This window comes from Mixophyes fleayi, chromosome 4, assembly GCF_038048845.1.
Source record: "Mixophyes fleayi isolate aMixFle1 chromosome 4, aMixFle1.hap1, whole genome shotgun sequence".
Taxonomy (NCBI): Eukaryota; Metazoa; Chordata; class Amphibia; order Anura; family Limnodynastidae; genus Mixophyes; species Mixophyes fleayi.
In genome coordinates, this window is record NC_134405.1 from 4,403,855 (window position 1) to 4,427,110 (window position 23,256).

General features: G+C 43.9%; 1 protein-coding gene across 2 annotated transcripts; it reads left to right on the forward strand.

The window, feature by feature from the left end:
- The first annotated feature begins 218 nt into the window (after positions 1-218).
- On the forward strand, positions 219-19,347 carry SLC12A9 (solute carrier family 12 member 9). Of its 2 annotated transcripts, XM_075206173.1 has the most exons (14): positions 219-275; positions 378-584; positions 5,300-5,434; positions 8,367-8,498; positions 8,576-8,869; positions 9,000-9,107; positions 10,389-10,500; positions 10,791-10,948; positions 11,887-11,969; positions 12,168-12,292; positions 13,110-13,302; positions 13,979-14,153; positions 14,491-14,637; positions 15,938-19,347. In XM_075206173.1, exons 1-14 carry the CDS (start codon positions 233-235, stop codon positions 16,774-16,776), a joined length of 2,751 nt encoding a protein of 916 aa, XP_075062274.1. In that variant the 5' UTR covers positions 219-232; the 3' UTR covers positions 16,777-19,347. The 2 variants fall into 2 exon arrangements, with proteins under 2 accessions (XP_075062274.1, XP_075062275.1); XM_075206174.1 differs by lacking the exons at positions 219-275; positions 378-584; positions 5,300-5,434 and adding an exon at positions 6,897-7,520 and having other exon boundaries at positions 8,338-8,498.
- Positions 19,348-23,256: the final 3,909 nt, after the last annotated feature.

Consider the following 23,256-nt stretch of genomic DNA (forward strand, 5'->3'; position numbering starts at 1 on the left):
ACAGAGCAGTGTGATCATTATCAGTGTATACTCAGTATTATTATACAGTGTGATCATTATCAGTGTATACTCAGTATTATTATACAGAGCAGAGGATGGATACATTGTATTATTACACAGGCAGAGGATGGATACATTGTATCCGGCTCACAGAGGCTCTTTGTGTCAGCAGCTTGTGTCATACCCAGTCCTGCTATAAGAGGGAGGGTGTGGTCACATGAGCAGTCAGCTGATGAGGAAGAGCTGCTGTGCTGTGTGTGTAGAGAGACTACAGGGTGGGTATGTATGTGTGTATGTGTGTTTGATGTGTATGATGTGTATATAGTACTGTATGTATGACACACTGATAATAATACACACGTGTTACCTGTACATAGTTATGACCTCAGAAAACTCCCCCCTCCTGCACTACCGGCTCTTCAGTGTGTCTGATGGGGCTCTGGGACCTTCTGGCTTCGCCCTCTGTGATGCAGAATCTGCAGCCATGGTGTCCGGTCCTGCACCCCGCAAGCTCTCCACTTTCTTTGGGGTTGTTGTGCCCACAGTACTCTCCATGTTCAGTATTGTGCTCTTCATGAGAATCGGTGAGTGCCCCTTATACCTGATTATCTGCTTATTATCCTTCTGTCCCAGAGATCAGTCTGTCTGTCTGTCTGTATGATATGTCTCTGTCCCATAGATCTGTCTGTCTGTATGATACGTCTCTGTCCCAGAGATCTGTCTGTCTGTCTGTATGATACGTCTCTGTCCCAGAGATCAGTCTGTCTGTCTGTCTGTCTGTATGATACGTCTCTGTCCCAGAGATCAGTCTGTCTGTCTGTCTGTCTGTATGATACGTCTCTGTCCCAGAGATCAGTCTGTCTGTCTGTCTGTCTGTATGATACGTCTCTGTCCCAGAGATCAGTCTGTCTGTCTGTCTGTCTGTCTGTATGATACGTCTCTGTCCCAGAGATCAGTCTGTCTGTCTGTATAATACGTCTCTGTCCCAGAGATCAGTCTGTCTGTCTGTATAATACGTCTCTGTCCCAGAGATCAGTCTGTCTGTCTGTATAATACGTCTCTGTCCCAGAGATCAGTCTGTCTGTCTGTATGATACGTCTCTGTCCCAGAGATCAGTCTGTCTGTCTGTATGATACGTCTCTGTCCCAGAGATCAGTCTGTCTGTCTGTATGATACGTCTCTGTCCCAGAGATCAGTCTGTCTGTCTGTATGATACGTCTCTGTCCCAGAGATCAGTCTGTCTGTCTGTATGATACGTCTCTGTCCCAGAGATCAGTCTGTCTGTCTGTATGATACGTCTCTGTCCCAGAGATCAGTCTGTCTGTCTGTATGATACGTCTCTGTCCCAGAGGTCAGTTTGTCTGTCTGTATGATACATCTCTGTCCCAGAGATCTGTCTGTCTGTCTGTATGATACGTCTCTGTCCCAGAGGTCTGTCTGTCTGTCTGTCTGTCTGTATGATACGTCTCTGTCCCAGAGATCAGTCTGTCTGTATGATATGTCTCTGTCCCAGAGATCAGTTTGTCTGTATGATACGTCTCTGTCCCAGAGATCAGTCTGTCTCTCTGTCTGTATGATACGTCTCTGTCCCAGAGATCAGTCTGTCTCTCTGTCTGTATGATACGTCTCTGTCCCAGAGATCAGTCTGTCTCTCTGTCTGTATGATACGTCTCTGTCCCAGAGATCAGTCTGTCTCTCTGTCTGTATGATACGTCTCTGTCCCAGAGATCAGTCTGTCTCTCTGTCTGTATGATACGTCTCTGTCCCAGAGATCAGTCTGTCTCTCTGTCTGTATGATACGTCTCTGTCCCAGAGATCAGTCTGTCTGTCTGTATGATACGTCTCTGTCCCAGAGATCAGTCTGTCTGACTGTCTGTATGATACGTCTCTGTCCCAGAGATCAGTCTGTCTGACTGTCTGTATGATACGTCTCTGTCCCAGAGATCAGTCTGTCTCACTGTCTGTATGATACGTCTCTGTCCCAGACATCAGTCTGTCTGTTTGATACGTCTCTGTCCCAGAGATCAGTCTGTCTGTCTGTATGATACGTCTCTGGGCCAGAGATCAGTCTGTCTGTCTGTATGATACGTCTCTGGGCCAGAGATCAGTCTGTCTGTCTGTATGATACGTCTCTGGGCCAGAGATCAGTCTGTCTGTCTGTCTGTATGATACGTCTCTGGGCCAGAGATCAGTCTGTCTGTCTGTATGATACGTCTCTGTCCCAGAGATCAGTCTGTCTGTCTGTATGATACGTCTCTGTGCCAGAGATCAGTCTGTCTGTCTGTATGATACGTCTCTGTTCCAGAGGTCAGTCTGTCTGTCTGTATGATACGTCTCTGTCCCAGAGGTCAGTCAGTCTGTCTGTTGGATACGTCTCTGTCCCAGAGATCAGTGTGTCTGTCTGTCTGTCTGTATGATACGTCTCTGTCCCAGAGGTCAGTCAGTCTGTCTGTATGATACGTCTCTGTCCCAGAGATCAGTGTGTCTGTCTGTCTGTCTGTATGATACGTCTCTGTCCCAGAGATCAGTCTGTCTGTCTGTATGATACGTCTCTGTCCTGGAGGTCAGTTTGTCTGTCTGTCTGTATGATACGTCTCTGTCCCAGAGATCAGTCTGTCTGACTGTCTGTATAATACGTCTCTGTCCCAGAGATCAGTCTGTCTGACTGTCTGTATGATACGTCTCTGTCCCAGAGATCAGTCTGTCTGTATGATACGTCTCTGTCCCAGAGATCAGTCTGTCTGACTGTCTGTATGATACGTCTCTGTCCCAGAGATCAGTCAGTCTGTCTGTCTGTATGATACGTCTCTGTCCCAGAGATCAGTCTGTCTGTATGATACGTCTCTGTCCCAGAGATCAGTCTGTCTGTCTGTATGATACGTCTCTGTCCCAGAGATCAGTCAGTCAGTCTGTCTGTATGATACGTCTCTGTCCCAGAGATCAGTCTGTCTGTATGATACGTCTCTGTCCCAGAGATCAGTCTGTCTGTATGATACGTCTCTGTCCCAGAGATCAGTCTGTCTGTATGATACGTCTCTGTCCCAGAGATCAGTCTGTCGGTCTTTATGATACGTCTCTGTGCCAGAGATCAGTCTGTTTGTCTGTATGATACGTCTCTGTGCCAGAGATCAGTCTGTCTGTCTGTATGATACGTCTCTGTCCCAGAGATCAGTCTGTCTGTCTGTATGATACGTCTCTGTCCCAGAGATCAGTCTGTCTGTCTGTTCGATACGTCTCTGTCCCTGAGATCAGTCTGTCTGTCTGTTCGATACGTCTGTACCAGAGATCAGTCTGTCTGTCTGTATGATACGTCTGTCCCTGAGATCAGTCTGTCTGTATGTATGATACGTCTGTCCCTGAGATCAGTCTGTCTGTCTGTAGGATACGTCTCTGTCCCAGAGATCAGTCTGTCTGTATGATACGTCTCTGTCCCAGAGATCAATCTGTCTGTCTGTATGATACGTCACTGTCCCAGAGATCAGTCTGTCTGTCTGTATGATACGTCACTGTCCCAGAGATCAGTCTGTCTGTCTGTATGATACATCTCTGTCCCAGAGATCAGTCTGTCTGTCTGTCTGTATGATACGTCTCTGTCCCAGAGATCAGTCTGTCTGTATGATATGTCTCTGTCCCAGAGGTCAGTTTGTCTGTCTGTATGATACGTCTCTGTCCCAGAGATCAGTCTGTCTGTCTGTCTGTCTGTCTGTATGATACGTCTCTGTCCCAGAGATCAGTCTGTCTGTATAATACGTCTCTCTCCCAGAGATCAGTCTGTCTGTGTGAAACGTCTCTGTCCCAGAGGTCAGTCCGTCTGGCTGTAGGATACGTCCCTGTCCCAGAGGTCAGTCTGTCTGGCTGTAGGATACGTATCTGTCCCAGAGATCAGTCTGTCTGTCTGTAGGATACGTCTCTGTCCCAGAGATCAGTCTGTCTGTCTGTAGGATACGTCTCTGTCCCTGAGATCAGTCTGTCTGTCTGTAGGATACGTCTCTGTCCCAGAGATCAGTCGGTCTGTCTGTAGGATACGTCTCTGTCCCAGAGATCAGTCTGTCTGTCTGTAGGATACGTCTCTGTCCCAGAGATCAGTCTGTCTGTCTGTAGGATACGTCTCTGTCCAAGAGATCAGTCTGTCTGTCTGTAGGATACGTCTCTGTCCCAGAGATCAGTCTGTCGTTCTGTAGGATACGTCTCTGTCCCAGAGATCAGTCTGTCTGTCTGTAAGATACGTCTCTGTCCCAGAGATCAGTCTGTCTTTCTGTAGGATACGTCTCTGTCCCAGAGATCAGTCTGTCTGTCTGTAGGATACGTCTCTGTCCCAGAGATCAGTCTGTCTGTCTGTAGGATACGTCTCTGTCCCAGAGATCAATCTGTCTGTCTGTAGGATACGTCTCTGTCCCTGGGATCAGTCTGTCTGTCTGTAGGATACGTCTCTGTCCCAGAGGTCAGTCTGTCTGTCTGTAGGATACGTCTCTGTCCCAGAGATCAGTCTGTCTGTCTGTAGGATACGTCTCTGTCCCAGAGATCAGTCTGTCTGTCTGTAGGATACGTCTCTGTCCAAGAGATCAGTCTGTCTGTCTGTAGGATACGTCTCTGTCCCAGAGATCAGTCTGTCGTTCTGTAGGATACGTCTCTGTCCCAGAGATCAGTCTGTCTGTCTGTAGGATACGTCTCTGTCCCTGGGATCAGTCTGTCTGTCTGTAGGATACGTCTCTGTCCCTGGGATCAGTCTGTCTGTCTGTAGGATACGTCTCTGTCCCTGGGATCAGTCTGTCTGTCTGTAGGATACGTCTCTGTCCCATGGATCAGTCTGTCTGTCTGTAGGATACGTCTCTGTCCCAGAGATCAGTCTGTCTGAGGATTTATCCTTCCTTCAGATCAATGTCTGTGTATAATTGATATACAGTGAGTATTAGAGACTGATGTCGTCCTCTCATGTTGAGATCTGTGTATGTTACTATATGTTGTTTTTTTTTTTTTTTTATATAGCACCTACATATAATGCAGCGATTACGGGGAATATATAATAATTCCGATTAGTCCTTTCCTCGGTGGCAATTAGTGTCTGAATTCTTCTAACATTAATCTTCTAGTATGGAATTTTTTTGTTGTTGTTTGGACTATGGGAGGAATCCATCCCGATCCTGGGTAGTTCATACAAACCCCAAGCAGATAGTGTCCCGGTTAGAATAGAACCAATGGACACAGCAAAGGAAGGTAGCAATATTAACCACTGTACCGCAGCGTCATTCCAACACTGTGACTCCATCCCTGTAATCCCACGTATCTCTCCGTCATCCAGGTTTTGTGGTGGGACACGCCGGCCTGTTGCAGTCCCTTCTTATGCTTGTCGTAGCCTATGCCATCATTTGCCTGACTGTGCTGAGTGTCTGCGCTATTTCCACTAATGGAGCTGTCCAAGGAGGCGGAGCCTACTGTATCCTTCTGTGAGTGGTGGTGGCGGCCACAGGCCACGTGTAGTAATGGGAAACGTCTGGGAAAGACCAGTAATTGTGGTGTAAGTAGGAATCTGTGCGCTACTTATTGTGGTACTGCTTTTTGCAGACTGTGGTTGGATCACATATAAACAACTTGTTGTATAAATTTATTTAAATTAATAGTGCAGGGCGCCAATTTATGTAATTGCAAATGTACTGATATTTTTGTATATTGTGTATCTTTCTGTATAGGAAATGTACTGATTGCTAATGTGTTTTGCCCGGTTAGACGAAGTCCGTTTTGCTGATAGCAGGAAATGCCAAGTAAGTATAATCATCGCTGAAGTGGCAAACACCTGCTTAGCCTGAAGGCCCAGCAGGAGGTCGTTACCTGTTGTCACGTCTTGGTAGAGTGACAGGAACCTGTCTGAACAATGTAGACTCAGGATACAGGTAATGTAGGATATCACAGATTGCTGTGAATTGTAAGTTAAATTTTAAGTTAAATTGCATTAACTCCACGTCTAGGGAAATATAACATCCTGATGTTAAATCATCTGAGAGCATCCAGTACCAACGCTCTGCCTGCTACCTACAGCTCTAACCAGTGTGATAGGCCAGGGGGAAATGTTGTTAATGTCTACTGAGCAGGTCTGGTACCCCTGACCTCTTGCCTTCAGATCAGGGTTGATGTTGTTCCTCCTGGCCTATCAGTGGCCAGAGCTGCAGGTAGCCGCAGAGCGTTGGTACTGGATGCTGGGTCCAAACCTCAGAACAGCCGGATAAGGGATTAGTTTGGTCTGATCTTTAGGTCACAGGAATTACAGCAGGTAAGTAGTCACCAACGCAGGTTCCTTAAGCAGCTATGTTTATTAGCTCAATTGTCCTAATAAGTACAGTTACATCCACTAATTTAAGGTACAGATGGTATAATACAGTGTGACACAGGGCTCTCTAAATACAGTTGTGGACACTAGCTTGGCAGCAGGTGATCCGGCCTCCTGTCCCTTTACCTAATCTGGACCAGCAGCCTACACGTGAATCGGCACAGAGGGGGTCTAACAACTTTTTACATTGAAGCTTGTGGGGAGCGGGTAGTGCCGGCAGCCACTGAAGCTGGCTGCTGGCGGGTGAAGGATCCAGGGCTGGACCACTGGGGTCGGGTAAGTACTTTCCTATTTGACATACACACATGTGCACGTTTTTACACTTAAACATTGTACATGCACATAGTTAAACTTCACTTTACACTGTTTTATACTACTGGCACCAAGCGCCAATGTACGCTGGCACCAAGCGCCTACACACACAGACATCTTTATATTTATTATGCTAAACATCAAAACCCTATACATTTTGTGTGTGCGTGCGCATATATATATATATATATATATATATATATATATATATATATATATATATATATATATATATATATATATTATAATAATAATGTGTGTATGTAGTGGAGCACAGCAGGTCTGCCTCCCATATCTTGAGATCCGTGCTTTGGTTAATTCAGTAGTATGCAAAGCCGAAATATGTGCGTGTAATAAAAAACGCGTGTTGCCCTTAGAATGCGTGCCTTCAGGAATCCGGCCCATTATGTTAATAGTATAGCAACATAATTGAGTCAAATGGCTCATAGAGTACAATCTTTGTCATGTCATGAAACCTTGTCTAATTTCCTCACCATCATTAATCTTCAGAAACTTGTGGAAGCTGCTGACTAGATCATTTCAATCTTGTGTTAGTCTGTTCTTTGCTTGGGTTAGGGTATTTCCATCCATTGACCAGGTTCTTTCAGAAGATGAAGGATCAGCGAGAAGCCATCATCACTAAGCCTTCTTCTGTGAGCCGTGGATCCCAGCGAGTGCTGCAGCAGGAATGGATTGAGAACACAATTATCATTATCTGTTTATATAAGTTGATAACTTTTCCGTCCTCAGTGGTAGCAAGCAGCGACGTACACAGATTCTCAGCAGCTGATCTTTTCTAGGCGATGCAACAAGGATCATCTGCCAGGCGTGCACTGTATCATTCAGATGCAGCAACTGCTGAAGAAATTGGCCTGAGGGTATTTAGGTAGTTTTGCAACTCAACCCAGAAAAAATCCTATTAGTGTTCCCTGTACTTCTGTGTTTTTCCATTCATCACTTCTGGCTGAGGTGCTATCCTGAAATTCTTTCTCCCACCACATCCATCTAGACATTACAGGTCCTATAGCCTCCTGCTAATACATATTTTCAGTTATTTAAAATGTCAACGTGGTGATCGGCCTTCTCGGTGACCCTGTCAACGTGGTGATCTGCCTTCTCGGTGACCCTGTCAACGTGGTGATCTGCCTTCTCGGTGACCCTGTCAACGTGGTGATCTGCCTTCTCGGTGACCCTGTCAACGTGGTGATCTGCCTTCTCGGTGACCCTGTCAACGTGGTGATCTGCCTTCTCGGTGACCCTGTCTTCTCGGTGACCCTGTCAACATGGTGATCTGCCTTCTCGGTGACCCTGTCTTCTCGGTGACCCTGTCAACGTGGTGATCTGCCTTCTCGGTGACCCTGTCAATGTGGTGATCTGCCTTCTCGGTGACCCTGTCTTCTCGGTGACCCTGTCAACGTGGTGATCTGCCTTCTCAGTGACCCTGTCAACGTGGTGATCCACCTTCTCACATAATGTCTGTAGGAAATGTTTCTGTATTCTAGACATAGGTTCCAAGGTGAAAAAAGACAGCGTAATTTTACCCCAATCTCTAAAGCTGGTCCCAAATGCTTATAAGTTGGAGTTCCCAATACCTAAATGAACCTAGCCAAGGAGAACTGTTCTGAGGGATATCGGGTGAAATTATTGTTGTGAACTTCCCTCTACTCTCGCTACATTGCATTGTTCTGATGCTTCTTTTACAGTAATGTGCTTCTCCTTAACCATAGCCCAGTTATGATCTCACGCACGCTAGGCCCAGAGTTTGGGGGCAGTATTGGTTTGATGTTCTATTTGGCCAATGTATGTGCGTGTGGAGTCTACGTTCTAGGACTGGTGGAGGCCGTGCTGGATCTCTTCGGGAGAGGTCAGTTATTATCTACCCCTGAATTCCCTCACATCGCCCCTTCTCTTCCCTCCATAAAGCACTGTCTCTTTCCCCAGACTCTTCTGATCCCACAAACCATCTGCGCGCCCTCCCGCAGGGCTACGGATACAACTTCCTGTATGCCAGTGTGGTGCTCCTGGTTTGTCTCTCGGTGTGTCTGGTTGGAGCCTCCATTTATTCCCAGGCTGCGTTTTTCATCTTTATTCTGGTTACTGTCGTCTTTTTGTCCATTGTGCTCAGCTTCTTAGCTGTTGGGCCCGTCCACGTGACGATCCGACATGGGGGGAATATAACGCTGACTGGAGAGTACACGGGAATTAACAGTACAACTCTGCATAATAACCTAGGAGGTGAGGCGTGTGTCTATGGGTTCCTGAACCCAAAATAATAATGTTTTTGTTTTTAATTCTGCCATCTCCTTACAAAGTTGTAATTTCTCTTTCTCACCCCTGCTCTCTCTTTGTCTCTCTCTCTTATTAGCTGATTATTCCTTGGATTACACGACCGGGAACCTCATGAATTTCGCCACTGTTTTTGCTGTCATGTTTAATGGTTGCACTGGGATCATGGCGGGATGTAATATGTCCGGTAAGTCTCCTACTCTCTTCCCAGCAGCCTTTGCATGTGCATTCAGTATAAACAATGGCTGCAGTAGTTATAATGGAATAATCTACCTCACACTGGTGGCGGTTTATAATGATATTGCAAGTCACCCAGATGTACATATGAAAGGCTGCAGCTGAGCTCCTTGTAATGAATGGGACATTAAATAGTCTAATAATGTCTTGGTAATAATTTTATTACTTATAATACAATTATTCTTTAGTAACAACAAAGTGATGATATCAATAAAGGGAATTCTACCTGCAAAGTTGCATTTGAGAATAATCTGCTGAACAAAGCTGTGAATTTTGTGGGCATTCAGTTCCCTTATTTGAGAAAACTGTTCCTGTTGCCTCCGTCAGCTTGTAGCGTGTGACTGACAGCTGGTGCTGCACGAATCATGTGATCACAGGGTTGCATTGATCCACACATATGTACCATGCATGTCTAGAAGTGATTTCCAAAGTACCTGAACGTGGGCACACGCAGGATTTCTAGACGGAGGTTTCCAAAGACTTGACTGGAGCAAAGAGAAAAATCATAGAGTTAGAGCAATGTATATAAATATAAATATAAAAGGCATTAAGTAAGATGTACATTAAAAACCCACATTAATATTACTCATTTACATAAATTAATCTTGGCCATATTACCAAATTCATATCATACTTTGAAAACTCTACAAAAGTAATACTAATTTCCCCTCACATCCAATTACAATGAAACTAAAAATTTTAGCAAATTACAACTAGCGTTAGTTATTGCTCCCATGCTGCGTTTCACTCCCAGCAGCCTGGAAACGGCAGAGCCGTAACTAGACATGTTAACGAATGGGGCAAGAAAGGAAAAATTATCCCCCTAGCCCTAAATTATAATGAAACCAACCTAAAATATTCCTTATCCTACGCCCCCCTTCTGCTTTGCGGCCTGGACGGCTGGCCCTCTTGCGCAGCCCTAGTTACGGCCCTGGGAAACAGCATAAGGACGATAACGGTGGCCATTTTCTTGAAGCCAAAGTTCATTAAAATACAGACAGATTCCCACTAATATGATCCTTAGACTGCAGACAAAGTGTTATAGTGTATGTCATGTGGGCACCGACTGAGGGGTTCCATGAAGCTGTTTCCTTATCCTGTCCCACTGAATTGTGGGACAGGATATGTGTGTGTGTGAAGGGGTTTGGACATCCTCAATCTCACATCCCCCAAGTAGTCTCAATGATGTCCCCAAAAGTGGTGTCCCCCTAAAGGATTGTCTTTTCCACAGGGGAGTTGAAGCAGCCGAGCCGCGCCATTCCTATCGGCACAATCATCGCTGTGTTTATCACGTTCTTCGTCTACCTGATCCTCTTCATCATGACGGCGTTTACCTGTGACAGGTAGGACTGAAACACTTCTAGGCTTGCCAGTTAACCCATTGACTGCTGCTCACCCCATTTCCCCCTCAGTCCCAGAGAAGGAGTGGGGTGGCGGGGTGCAGAATATTGGAAGCTTTATATTGTCCTATTTACTCCATGTTCTGTAACGTTACATTGATATTTTTTCTGCTGTTGCTTTTTATGCTAATGAGTAAATACTGGGTGTGGTTCACTTACCGCCTCAGTGAAATGTTCCCTTGTAGAGTAAACGCGGCTCTGACTTGCTGTGTGTCTCGGTTCTCTCTCTCCAGGACTCTCCTGAAAGAAGATTACGGATTCTTTCAGCCGATTAATATCTGGCCCCCGTTTGTCCTAGTTGGGGTGTACGCCACGTCCCTTTCTGCCTCCATGAGCACTCTCATTGGGGCGTCTCGCATCCTGCACGCTCTGGCCAAGGACGACCTATTTGGTGAGAAGATCTTACTGGTGTCACGTGCTGGGCTCACTCATCTCCCATGTTACTCTCTCTCTCTGTTGTGTTGTGTATTACCAAGACACGGGCACCGCCTAGTGGCTATGATGGTTACTGCAGGAGATGATGTCTACAGTTAAAATTTGTCTCTGGAGAAACCCATTTTATTATACTTTGTTTCCCACCCAGTAGTCGCAGGGGACATTTCGAAGTGGCGATATGAAAGATCTGTAGAGATGTGTGTCTACTGGAAGTTGTAATTAAGAGTTTTAATACTTCTCCAGCCTCTCGCCGTACATTTAATCACTGTTCTTGATGGCCATTAGACTGCAGAAAACTTGGAGGGGAGGGTGGTATGGCCTCTCTAGCCACAGCTAGTCCATTACGGACACCCTCCCAGACAAATCTTCCATAAATAAAGAAGCCGCCCCAGCGTACCAAGGCTGCACCTCTTGAACCTCTTAGACAATGACCTATAGATAGCTTAGTCTATTCTTACTGTTGCTATGTGCCATGTCTGCGTGAAGCCACCAGTCTGTACGGAGGATTACTGTTGCCTAGGAGTCTGCAAGTCCATCATTCAGATTGAGGCTCCATCAGTGCCCCAGAGTGATGTGAGGTCATGTGGTCTTAGTTGTCCTAAGGTGGCCACTGTCAGCAGAGTGACTGGGATGGATGCCCCACCGGACAGGGGCCGCTTAGTATAATTTCTTCAGTCACTATAATTACGTGAGGTACTCTCTTTTTAGCTCCATATTGAAGAGGTTTGTACATGTCCGTGTCTAATACTTATGCAGAATCCTTGTACCCTTATCCAGTTGTGCTCCACATATTGTCCTAGGCGCATGCATTAGGTGGTACAGACTCTGATTTCGTAACCTGTATTCTTTGGTAACACCTCTGGCTCAAACCTACTATTTTTTGTCTTTTTCCAGGACTACTTCTTGCCCCTGCAAAGCTGGTGTCTAAGGGGGGGAACCCTTGGGGGGCCGTTGTGTATACCTGGGCCCTAGTACAGGTGAGAGAGGTTTATGTAGCTGTATATAAAACAATATTCCATATCTCCCAGCTCTGGGACCTCTGTACCAAACAGAGCGACGCTGTCGTCTGCTCTGTAGTCCTCCCTCCTCCCTCCAGATAAACTCTACGTCCCTCATCGCATTGATTGGTGTAAGATGAGACAACGAGATAACGGACATATTTACTTCTGTCTCAGATTGTTCTCTTGGCGGGAAAGTTAAACACTATCGCTGGAATAGTCACCGTCTTCTACCTCATGGCGTATGCAGCAATAGACTTGGCCTGCCTGGCGCTGGAGTGGGCATCTGCTCCAAATTTTCGGTGAGTTTATTCAGAGTGTAGCTCTTGGTGCTTCCATGTTTGCCGTTAAGTTTGTGCTTTGTGAAAGACATGTAAGACACAAATCTGAAAACATATGGGGCTAGATTTATTAAACTGTGGATTTGAAAAAGGTGGAGATGTTGCCTATAGCAACCAATCAGATTCTAGCTGTCATTTATTTAGTGCATTCTACTAAATAGAATCTGATTGGTTGCTATAGACAACATCAACACATTTTCGAACCTGTAGTTTAGTAAATATACCCCTTGGTTTCTCTGGTATGCCTCAAAATACAAACTACACAGGTCTGAACCAGGTCTGAACCAGGTCTGAACCAGGTCTGAACCAGGTCTGAACCAGGTCTGAACCAGGTCTGAACCAGGTCTGAACCAGGTCTGAACCAGGTCTGAACCAGGTCTTATTCAAATTTGATTTCTCTGAATTGTCAGCCTCCTCCTCTTTACTCTGTACATTATGGCTGTAGCTCCCAAACATCAGCTTTATTAAAATCGAATCCAGTTCTAACCGCTCCGTCATAGTGGGAGCTGATGGCAAGAGATATATATATATATATATATATATATATATATATATATATATATATATATATATAATGTGTATTTAATTATATACATCCATGTATGAATCTGTTCTGCTTGAATCAAACTCACCTGTATGATATAACTATTTATGTTGTACGGCTTTATCTTTTGTTTTTGTTTTTTTGTTTTATTTCATTATACTATGTCTTTTGTCTAAATTCTACAATAAAAATTACTTGATTTTAAAAGTTTGTGCTTTGTTCTTCCTTTCACAGTCCGACGTTCCGCCTGTTCTCGTGGCATTCCTGTCTGCTGGGCATCTTGAGCTGCCTGGTGATGATGTTTCTGATTAACCCTGCCTATGCGTCGGGCAGTATTGTCCTTCTCCTACTGCTGCTGGGATCTATTCACTTCAGGAGTGGCAGCAGTAGCTGGGGCTACATCAGCCAGGCCCTTATCTTCCATCAGGTAAGAGCGAACTAGAACCCACCATGAGGAATGATAGTGGGGAGGGGCAGGAATGAGATGGGAGGACACCACACACCGTGAAGTATGATGGGGGGGATGGGGGAGGAATGAGATGGGAGGACACCACACACCGTGAAGTATGATAGTGGGGAGGGGGAGGAATGAGATGGAAGGACACCACACACTGTGAGGAATGATAGTGGGGAGGGGGAGGAATGAGATGGAAGGACACCACACACTGTGAGGAATGATAGTGGGGAGGGGGAGGAATAAGTGAGGAGAAAGAGCCACCTGGAAATAGTGGGGATGATCAGGAATAAAAAAAAGTATCTTCAGCATAAAGGGAGACTCTTCTATAACCCCTCATTATGGTTATGGTATGTGATTGGTGAATAGGATTAGCCAAGGGCACAAGAGGTAAAATATACTGAAGCCAGTGGTCACCCTTGATGTGTAAACACCCTACCCTCTTCCCGGAAGGGTAAATAGCCAGAGGTATTCAAGATAAACCATATCTTAGAACTTGAATCCGTTTCACACATGTGGAAGTGACATTAAGATGAGGAACACACAGGTATCGTCAGGATAGCCGAGAGGAGCTCACTGTCCCTATTAATGTTCCCGTCGCATACTACCATTCTCTGTCTTATTGTGACATAAATTTCCCTCATTCCAGGTCAGGAAATATCTGCTGCTCCTCGATGTACGCAAAGAGCACGTGAAGTTCTGGCGACCACAAATTCTTCTTATGGTGTCTAACCCACGGACCTCCTGCCAACTCATCAAGTTCATCAATGATCTGAAGAAAGGAGGGCTGTTTGTCATGGGTCACGTCGAAACTGGAGACCTCGGTGAGATCCTTATTTCTCAACTATCTTCTCGCTCCTCACATTTTTACTATGGGGCCACATTTCAGGACCCGCTTAGTTTATGATGGTGCAATTTACATCATTTTTGCGTTTAAATGGGCAAGATCAATTTCGCACCATAGTGTCTTGCTAATCCTGGAGATGCAAATCTTCTCTATCCAATGTACTAGTCCTGTATTACTGATGTATTCTTCAGCTTGCTGTGGTGGCAAAAATGCAAATATGTATTCCAGTTACTGTAAAGAACCCTACCTGACCAGAAAGCCTGGCTAGTGGTGATATCTCACTGGTGTGTCTTCCTTCCTGGCTCTGTCTCTAGATACACTTCCTTCGGACCCGATTCAGGCCCATTACAGCTTCTGGCTTAGTCTGGTTGATAAACTCAACGTTAAAGCCTTTGTGGATCTCACTTTGTGTCCATCTGTCCGTCAGGGAATACAGCAACTGCTACGCATTACTGGCCTAGGTATGTTCTATTCTAACTGTATTAACACCACATGAGAACCAACACCTCCATCCTGTCCTGTATCTCTCTACTATTCCTGTACTGACCCCACACACACAGCTCTGTCACTACACCTCCATCCTGTCCTGTATCTCTCTACTATTCCTGTACTGACCTCACACACACAGGTCTGTCACTACACCTCCATCCTGTCCTGTATCTCTCTACTATTCCTGTACTGACCACACACACACAGCTCTGTCACTACACCTCCATCCTGTCCTGTATCTCTCTACTATTCCTGTACTGACCACACACACACAGCTCTGTCACTACACCTCCATCCTGTCCTGTATCTCTCTACTATTCCTGTACTGACCTCACACACAGCTCTGTCACTACACCTCCATCCTGTCCTGTATCTCTCTGCTATTCCTGTACTGACCCCCCCCCCCACACACACAGCTCTGTCACTACACCTCCATCCTGTCCTGTATCTCTCTACTATTCCTGTACTGACCACACACACACAGCTCTGTCACTACACCTCCATCCTGTCCTGTATCTCTCTACTATTCCTGTACTGACCTCACACACAGCTCTGTCACTACACCTCCATCCTGTCCTGTATCTCTCTACTATTCCTGTACTGACCTCACACACAGCTCTGTCACTACACCTCCATCCTGTCCTGTATCCCTCTACTATTCCTGTACTGACCCCACACACACACACACAGCTCTGTCACTACACCTCCATCCTGTCCTGTATCTCTCTACTATTCCTGTACTGACCACACACACACACACACACACACACACACACACACACACACACACACACACACACACACACACACACAGCTCTGTCACTACACCTCCATCCTGTCCTGTATCTCTCTACTATTCCTGTACTGACCTCACACACACAGCTCTGTCACTACACCTCCATCCTGTCCTGTATCTCTACTATTCCTGTACTGACCTCACACACACAGCTCTGTCACTACACCTCCATCCTGTCCTGTATCTCTCTACTATTCCTGTACTGACCTCACACACACAGCTCTGTCACTACACCTCCATCCTGTCCTGTATCTCTCTACTATTCCTGTACTGACCTCACACACACAGCTCTGTCACTACACCTCCATCCTGTCCTGTATCTCTCTACTATTCCTGTACTGACACCACACACACACACACACAGCTCTGTCACTACACCTCCATCTTGTCCTGTATCTCTCTACTATTCCTGTACTGTCATGTAACAGATCCTGCGTTTCGGCTTGTCATATGTAATGCCATTTCTCCACTTCCAGGAGGGATGAAGCCCAACACGCTGGTGCTGGGGTTCTATGACAATGCCATCCCAGATGATTATTTCCTGTCGGACTCTGCATTTACCCCGGGTCTTTCTCCACAAGACGATCCATTCGGTGTAGACGCCACGTCTTTGCAGGCCCATTTCCCTCCTGTTCGAGGTCCAGAGTCTCCTCGCCACGTCAGTCCTAAAGAGTATGTTGCCATGATCTGTGATGCTCTAAAGATGCATAAAAACATAGTTTTGGCTCGAGGATTCCCCTCGCTGGCGAGGCCGGGAACTTCGGCTCCAAACCCTGCCATGTACATCGATGTTTGGCCACTGGACCTTCTCCGACCCCAGGCTTCGGCCTATGTGGATGTTTGCAGCTTGTTTTTGCTACAGATGGCATGTATTCTGAACATGGCTGCCACGTGGCGCCGGTACCAGCTTCGTGTCTTTCTGTGTGTGGAATCCAGGGCAGCAGGGGGCAGCAGTGATGGTAGTGGCTGGTTGGCTGCTGAAATGAAGTTCCGCGAGCTGTTATTTAAATTGCGCATTCGAGCCTCCATACGGGTGGTGGCCTGGGATACAGTAGCAGCGCTAAGGGGGCAAGATGGTAATCTTCCAGGCCTTACACGTGAGCCCATTTCTGCTGAGTACCTGAGTGCTGCAAACCGCGCCGTCGCAGAGGAAGGCGGGGTGGAGGCAGCCGTGAGGTTCCTCTACCTTCCGCGGCCGCCTGCTGATGCCTCCCTCCATGAACGCTACTTGGATGAATTGGACACTTTAACAGAAGGACTGGGTCCAACTCTACTGATTCATGGGCTGACGCCTGTCACCTGCACTGAGCTATGATGGACTTGTATACAGCCACCGTTTTACATCCTTCACAGGACTTCGGTCTGTCACAGAGATCTCTGTTGTTAGCACTCCTAAATTCTCCCCCACATGGATCTACTGGGACTCGCCTGAGGCTTTCTCATTTCCAATTCCTTAAAAAAAATTCCTCCTCCCCTTCTGGATGCTTAAACCCTGCCCTCTGTACACTAAAGGTAAAGTGTGATGCCTTCCCACAATCCTTAGCTGCAGAACAATGTTTCTTGTGGTTGAATACCACAATCCTCCCCAGAAATGTGCTCCGTCACAAACGGGGCGCTATAATCTGCTTTCTCCATCTATCTTCTTGCCACCTTGTTTTGTACTTTACACAAAAATGTACCTTTTTTTTTTTTTTTTTTTTTTTATTATTATTTTTTGTTTTATTTACACTGTGGCTTTTTGTTTGCTTTTTTTTACCATTCCACAAATGTGATGAATGTTGGAACCTTCGCTTCTTCACCTCCTTCTGATATGATGATTCTTTCTTACCTCTGAGATCATCTTTGTTATATGTAGACACTGGGTGAATGTTGTTTGTGGGGGGACAAATATAAGGCTCCTGGGGACATGTTGCTGGACTCTGTCCTGTGTTATATAGAAAAATACAATCTGAACTGCCCAGTGATGACTCGTGACTGTACTGTAAAGCCTCGGCTGGTGGATAAACCTTTCTGGTAGTGATTCTCTAATCCTGAAACTTCCATACTCTTAATTTTCGGTTTATTATACTAAGTATGTCCAACATCCACAAATCATGGTGGCACTGAACTTGTTAGTTGTAGCAGTAATTACATTGGTATCGTCTGTTCATCTCATGTATCACCTGAAATCTGTCTTCAATACATTGTCCCCTAGTCTTCCAGCCTCTGATCTCTGACTTGCCCACCCAATTCCCAGAATCCTTCAGTACTCTTGCTCTGGTGACAGTGGAATCATTACTCACCTTTGTTTTCTATATAAGTTACTTTACACATGACGATATATTTGCACCTGTGGGATAACTCTTCTCAATCCTTCATCAGGCTTAATATTATATCCTTGGATCTTCTTTCTGGCCGACTCTGTAATGTGATATGTTGTCTTCCGTTTACACCCGGTGCTGCCTGTGACAGATTGATTTACTTTTCTCTCAACGTTTTTATTTTTGTAGTTGATATATTGAAATGCACAAGAAAAATTGCTTCCGTTTATGTAAATATGATTTTTATTACATTCTCTAATACTGTAACTTTTTTTTTTTTTTTTTTTTGAAGCCTACTTTTTCTCTATACTTTAACTGTCTAATATTTCTTAATATGTTTGTTAATCACGTATGCTAATTTATTTTTGTTGCCACGAGTTAATGTCATTTCGTTTTCTTGATTTCATTGGATTGCCATTTAGAGAGCGATGAATACAAATTTCCGTTTTCCTAATTGTGGTGAAATTCCGTTTTCCTAGCGATCTGAGTGATGTGATAACCGCATGGCGTTGCTTTCATTACCGGCTGCCGGTGCTCTGTAAAGACGTAACTAGCGGTATTTAAGCAGTGAATGTAATATTTGATAAATCAATGCTGCACTTAGAGCTCACACTAGATCCCTGCCAACATGTAAAACAATTACGTTGATTTGAAATGGGCAAATTTCTGATACAGATCAGCGATTGGCTTAGATAATTTGTTGTGCCGTGAACAAAGCTGCCGCAGAGTCAGAATGATCTTGATATGTAAGTAACAGCCAGGCTTCATGTAGGACATATACAGGTGGTTTAACACCTTCCCATTTACCGTTACTATTGGCCGCGTTCTCCAGAGAGTGAACAAGAGATCACAGTAGTGGCCGTACGGTCATGACGCTATACGGACTTCAAACACCAAATAGACTCAGAATGCAGCTTCATACGTTATGAGATGGCCTTTATAGAGATCTTCTGGCCGCCATTCTGAAGTCTGATCACTTCCTATGTAGTAGGAAGGGGGGAGGTGCTACCACTGGTGAATATATATTCTGAAGAGTTGATATTGTGGATTTACAGCCTGGTGCTTTGTTAGACCTGTATGTTATGTTTTACTGCAAATTTGCTAACCAACCCCCCAGAGGCAGCTGTAAATGAGTGGGTTTGGCAAGGTGGCAGCCTGGTCTTCTATTTCCTGTGAAGTGGTTCATTATAGCAATTGGCGTAGTCAGCAGGTGGTGGTCTGAAGAACAAAAACATTTGTGCAAGCTGAGGACCCATTCTTAGACTGAACGGGGGGTTCTGTATGTCTCTGCTGCACCCTCTCCTCCCCCGCACTGTCCTGGACGCACAGACTTGTAATCCTGTATAAAATAACTAAACGAATTGCACTTTTAAGAAGAGAACTTTTTTTGGGGTCCCAGTGGGTTTTGCGGATGTCTAGTGCCTTTTTGTACATGTCTCTGCCTTTAGAACCTCAGCTATACAGATCTAAGGGGTTTAAAAAATATTGTTGCGACTGTTATAATTTTTTTTTTAAATAAACTGTTTTTTTTTTTGTTTTTTTTTTATGTAACATTTTGACACTTAATAAAAAAATTAACGAACCTATTATAGACCTGAGTGACGTCTATCTTCTCGCCTCTTCTGTTCTTGCTGGACCTGGTGGGAGAAGTCGACAGGTTTGCAAGTGCATTATCTCACTCACTATATCCAATGATCTTTAACGAACCACAAACAGAGATCCAGCTAAGTGATTGTTATTGTCCAAATATAGTCCGTTAAAAATTCCCTTAAATCAAATAGTCTAACTTTAATTCCAGCAGCTCCAGCCCATATAGACGAGGATCAACATCACCAGGCTTAACACATTATAGTATCGAAATGGAAGACTAGACGCCAAGAAAAAACCTCAAAGAAAGTCAGAATAGATGCAATGGAAGGAGGCTAAGACTAATATAGTCATCAAGGATATAGACTTACACTTGTGATGAATCAAGCAGAATTTTTAGAACTATATTCATAGAATCCGTATGGTCCTTGTTTTGCGGGATTGTCAGGACAAAGTCCAAACCAGTAACACTTCTGGACCAGTCCCAATATCTCCATTTGCTCCTGGAATACTACTCGGTTTTTCTACTAAGTTAATCGTGGGTGTGATGGGACATAAGTGTTTAATAACGGTCATACATCTGGGGAATCTACTTCAGAGTTTTGGTAAAGGTTCTTAGTGATCTACAATGGGTGAGAAAGGGGAAAAAAGAAAATGTGTCAACTCTGGGTACTCCAGGACTTCTACATTTAATTACATAAAATGGGCATTACAGCTTTATTGGTATTCCTTCAAATATACTAAAAAGTTACTGTTTTTTGTCAGTAAAATCACCTGGCAAAATATTAAAAAATAAGTAGCATTTGACTTCCAAAGTATTCAACAACTGTTAAAATGCATTTTAACAGTTGCTGACCTATGAAACATTTTCTTTTTCCTCTCTCATTCTTAATGAAGTATACTAATGTAAGGGTGCACTCCCCCAAGTATTAGTCTATGATTTATTTTTTAAATTCTGGTGTTTTCACTATACCGGTGCGGTATGTAATCCTTTTTGGTCTACAATGGGTCTCAGCGACTAGAGACCTGGCTGAAGAACCGATACCGCTCCAGATGAAGAGTGTAACTCTCTGTTCGATCTGATGCTTTTATCGTGGGGCCCCGATCATGCTGCATACACAAGTCACCTTCATATTACATATTAACAGTCATTTCAATAATTAGCCCATGAAAACAAATATAAGAAGCGGGCAATATCAATCCTATGATGACATTAGAGGGGATATAGACTTCTAATGACATTAGAACATCTTAAAATGAATAGAGAAACTGAATCACCTTAAGTAATGATGACATGATCTGTGGAACTATTTCCGAGGAATATGATCTTGCTTCTAAAAGCACCTAGAACCAAGATTACTATCCTTGCAAATCCCTCTAATTTATATCTTAATAGCTGAGTCAGACACAATGCTGTATTGGATTTAGACCCAATAGCACTTTACAATACCGTGCTCCCTGAGGTTATAGAGGGACAATATTTCAAGTAATTGGCTCAGCAGTAACCTTTAGATTCAAGATCATATTCCTTGGAAATAGTTCCACAGATCTATGAGACGAGTTTTTGTTAAGTGATACATTCTATACATAGGATGCATAATCTATAATAAAGCTTTATTCTCATCATTGTGCATATAAGGAACGGAAATTGCTCATGCACTTTGATACGGGATATACAAAATATGCTTTAATTAAATGAATGTAATCAACACACCCTAATAATGCTATAGAACTCCAACAAGGAATGTTTTTGGTATTAGATCTTTCTTCATAACCTAAATGCGGCATTTCTAGTTACATTGGATTTGTTATTAATCTTTAGTTAAACAATTTGGAATCGTGTTTAAGTTTTATACTAATACTTATTATCATAGTCATAGACCCAGAATATATTATTGGGATAGAATTAATCCCTATTTGTAAGGTTTGTCTGCGTTAAAACAATTTCCAACAACGGGCTGAACAATTCATCAGACACACGCCGTCTTAGTAGATATCATAGTAACGAGACGGCCAACTAACAATAATCTTCTAATTCATGTTATTGTGCAAAAAATAAATAGTGATATATCTGACACACTGAACCTAAGTGTCATAAACTATAAATCTAGTGTATAATCTACTCACGAGCTCTAGACTCTGCATAATTCTACTCACAGTAAGATATAATGGGTATAATACCTGGACTACATTTATATGTCATAAAGGGATAATTATACTAGTTACCATTTATTATTATTATTATTTTTTATTTATAGGGTGCCACAAAGTATCCGTAGCGAGGATGACACCTAGGCATCGTAGTTGGGGAACAGGGGAGATAGATGAGTTGTCAACAGTGATGGAGAGGTCAGAGGGGAAGGAGGTACGAGAGGGAGGAAAGACAATGAGTTCAGTTTTAGCAAGATTGAGTTTAAGAAATCTAGAGGACATCCAGGAGGAGATGGCAGAGAGGCACGTGGATACCCTGGAAAGAAGGGAGGGAGAGAGATCAGGAGAGGAAAGGTAGAGTTGAGTATCATCAGCATTAAGGTGGTACTTGAGGCCGAAGGAGCTGATGAGTGCACCCAGAGAAGAGGTGTATAGTGAGAATAGTAAGGGTCCAAGGACAGAGCCCTGAGGGACCCCGACTGGAAGGGAGGAAGAAGGGGAGAGAGAATCAGAGGTGGAAACAGAAGGAACGGTCGGCAAGGTAAGAGGTGAACCAGGAGAGGATGGTCCCATATATTCAGATTGCAATTTATCAAAATTGCTGTATAGGATTGATGGATGAGAGATATGAGATGTGACCAGCTTTTAAATTCATAATATCACCTATTTTATTCTGTTCGATATTTCGCTGTTTTAGGAATTTTAACATTACCTCAATAAAAGTTAAGTTTTATATGGGAACCCCTAGTTTATTCAGAAGCCTTTCTCTACGGAGTGTTTAATGCATCTTATTAACATTTTTTACTTTCTCTCTTTTTCTCTGAATATAATCAGAGGTTTTGATGCACCCCTTCAAATAAGATATTAAGGATATATTTATCCTAATCAAGTTCCTATATTAGAGGGGTACAATCACTCTTCCAATAACTGGTGCGATCACTTGTATTCCCCTTGCTCCCTTTCTTATAAACCTATGATAATGTAGATGTCAGTTGATGATAACAGAAGATACAAAAAGCTCTAATTAACAAGAGATTAAATATAAATTTGCCCTAGGAATAGCTATGTGGATCTGATACTAAAAACAACATTTTTTTTTCCAAGAAACTGTTGTAAACAATTGGCTCCCGCACTATTATTATCATTTATTTGTTAGGCACCACAAGATTTCCGCAGCGCCGCACACAGTACATACAGTAGACCATACAGGGCGACATAGTACAGAACAATAAACACAAAGTACCAGTACTTCAGGGCAGGCATGTGGAGTAAAGACGGAGCGGAAGAACAGGTATGGAGACAGGAGGGGACAGGGGCCCTTCTCATACGAGCTTACATCCTAAGGGTGGGTGAACAAACAGGCACAAAAGGGAGGAAAGGGATAGGCTGGTTAGTTGTTGATGTCTTGGAGCAGACCAATAAACAGCACGGGCTCTCTGTAATGTCATTGGATCACTTCTCCAAAGATTGGGCTGTGGAAGACTACAAACCCCAGCTTTCTGTGCATTCGGCTTCTTCCCTTAGAGAAAGCACAAGCGAAATGCGTGAGTCTGGTTTCATTGTGTATTGCAAACTATATATAATAGTGGGGAAAAACTATTACTGCTGAATTAATGAGGGAATGAATCACTCAGTTTAATGGAAGATAGTAACTAGAAAACAGTGAAACAAAGATCAGAATACTGTAGGAGACACTATTTTCCTAAATAATACCTAAAATTAGTAAGATGTGAATTAAATACAATAAAAACTTAATG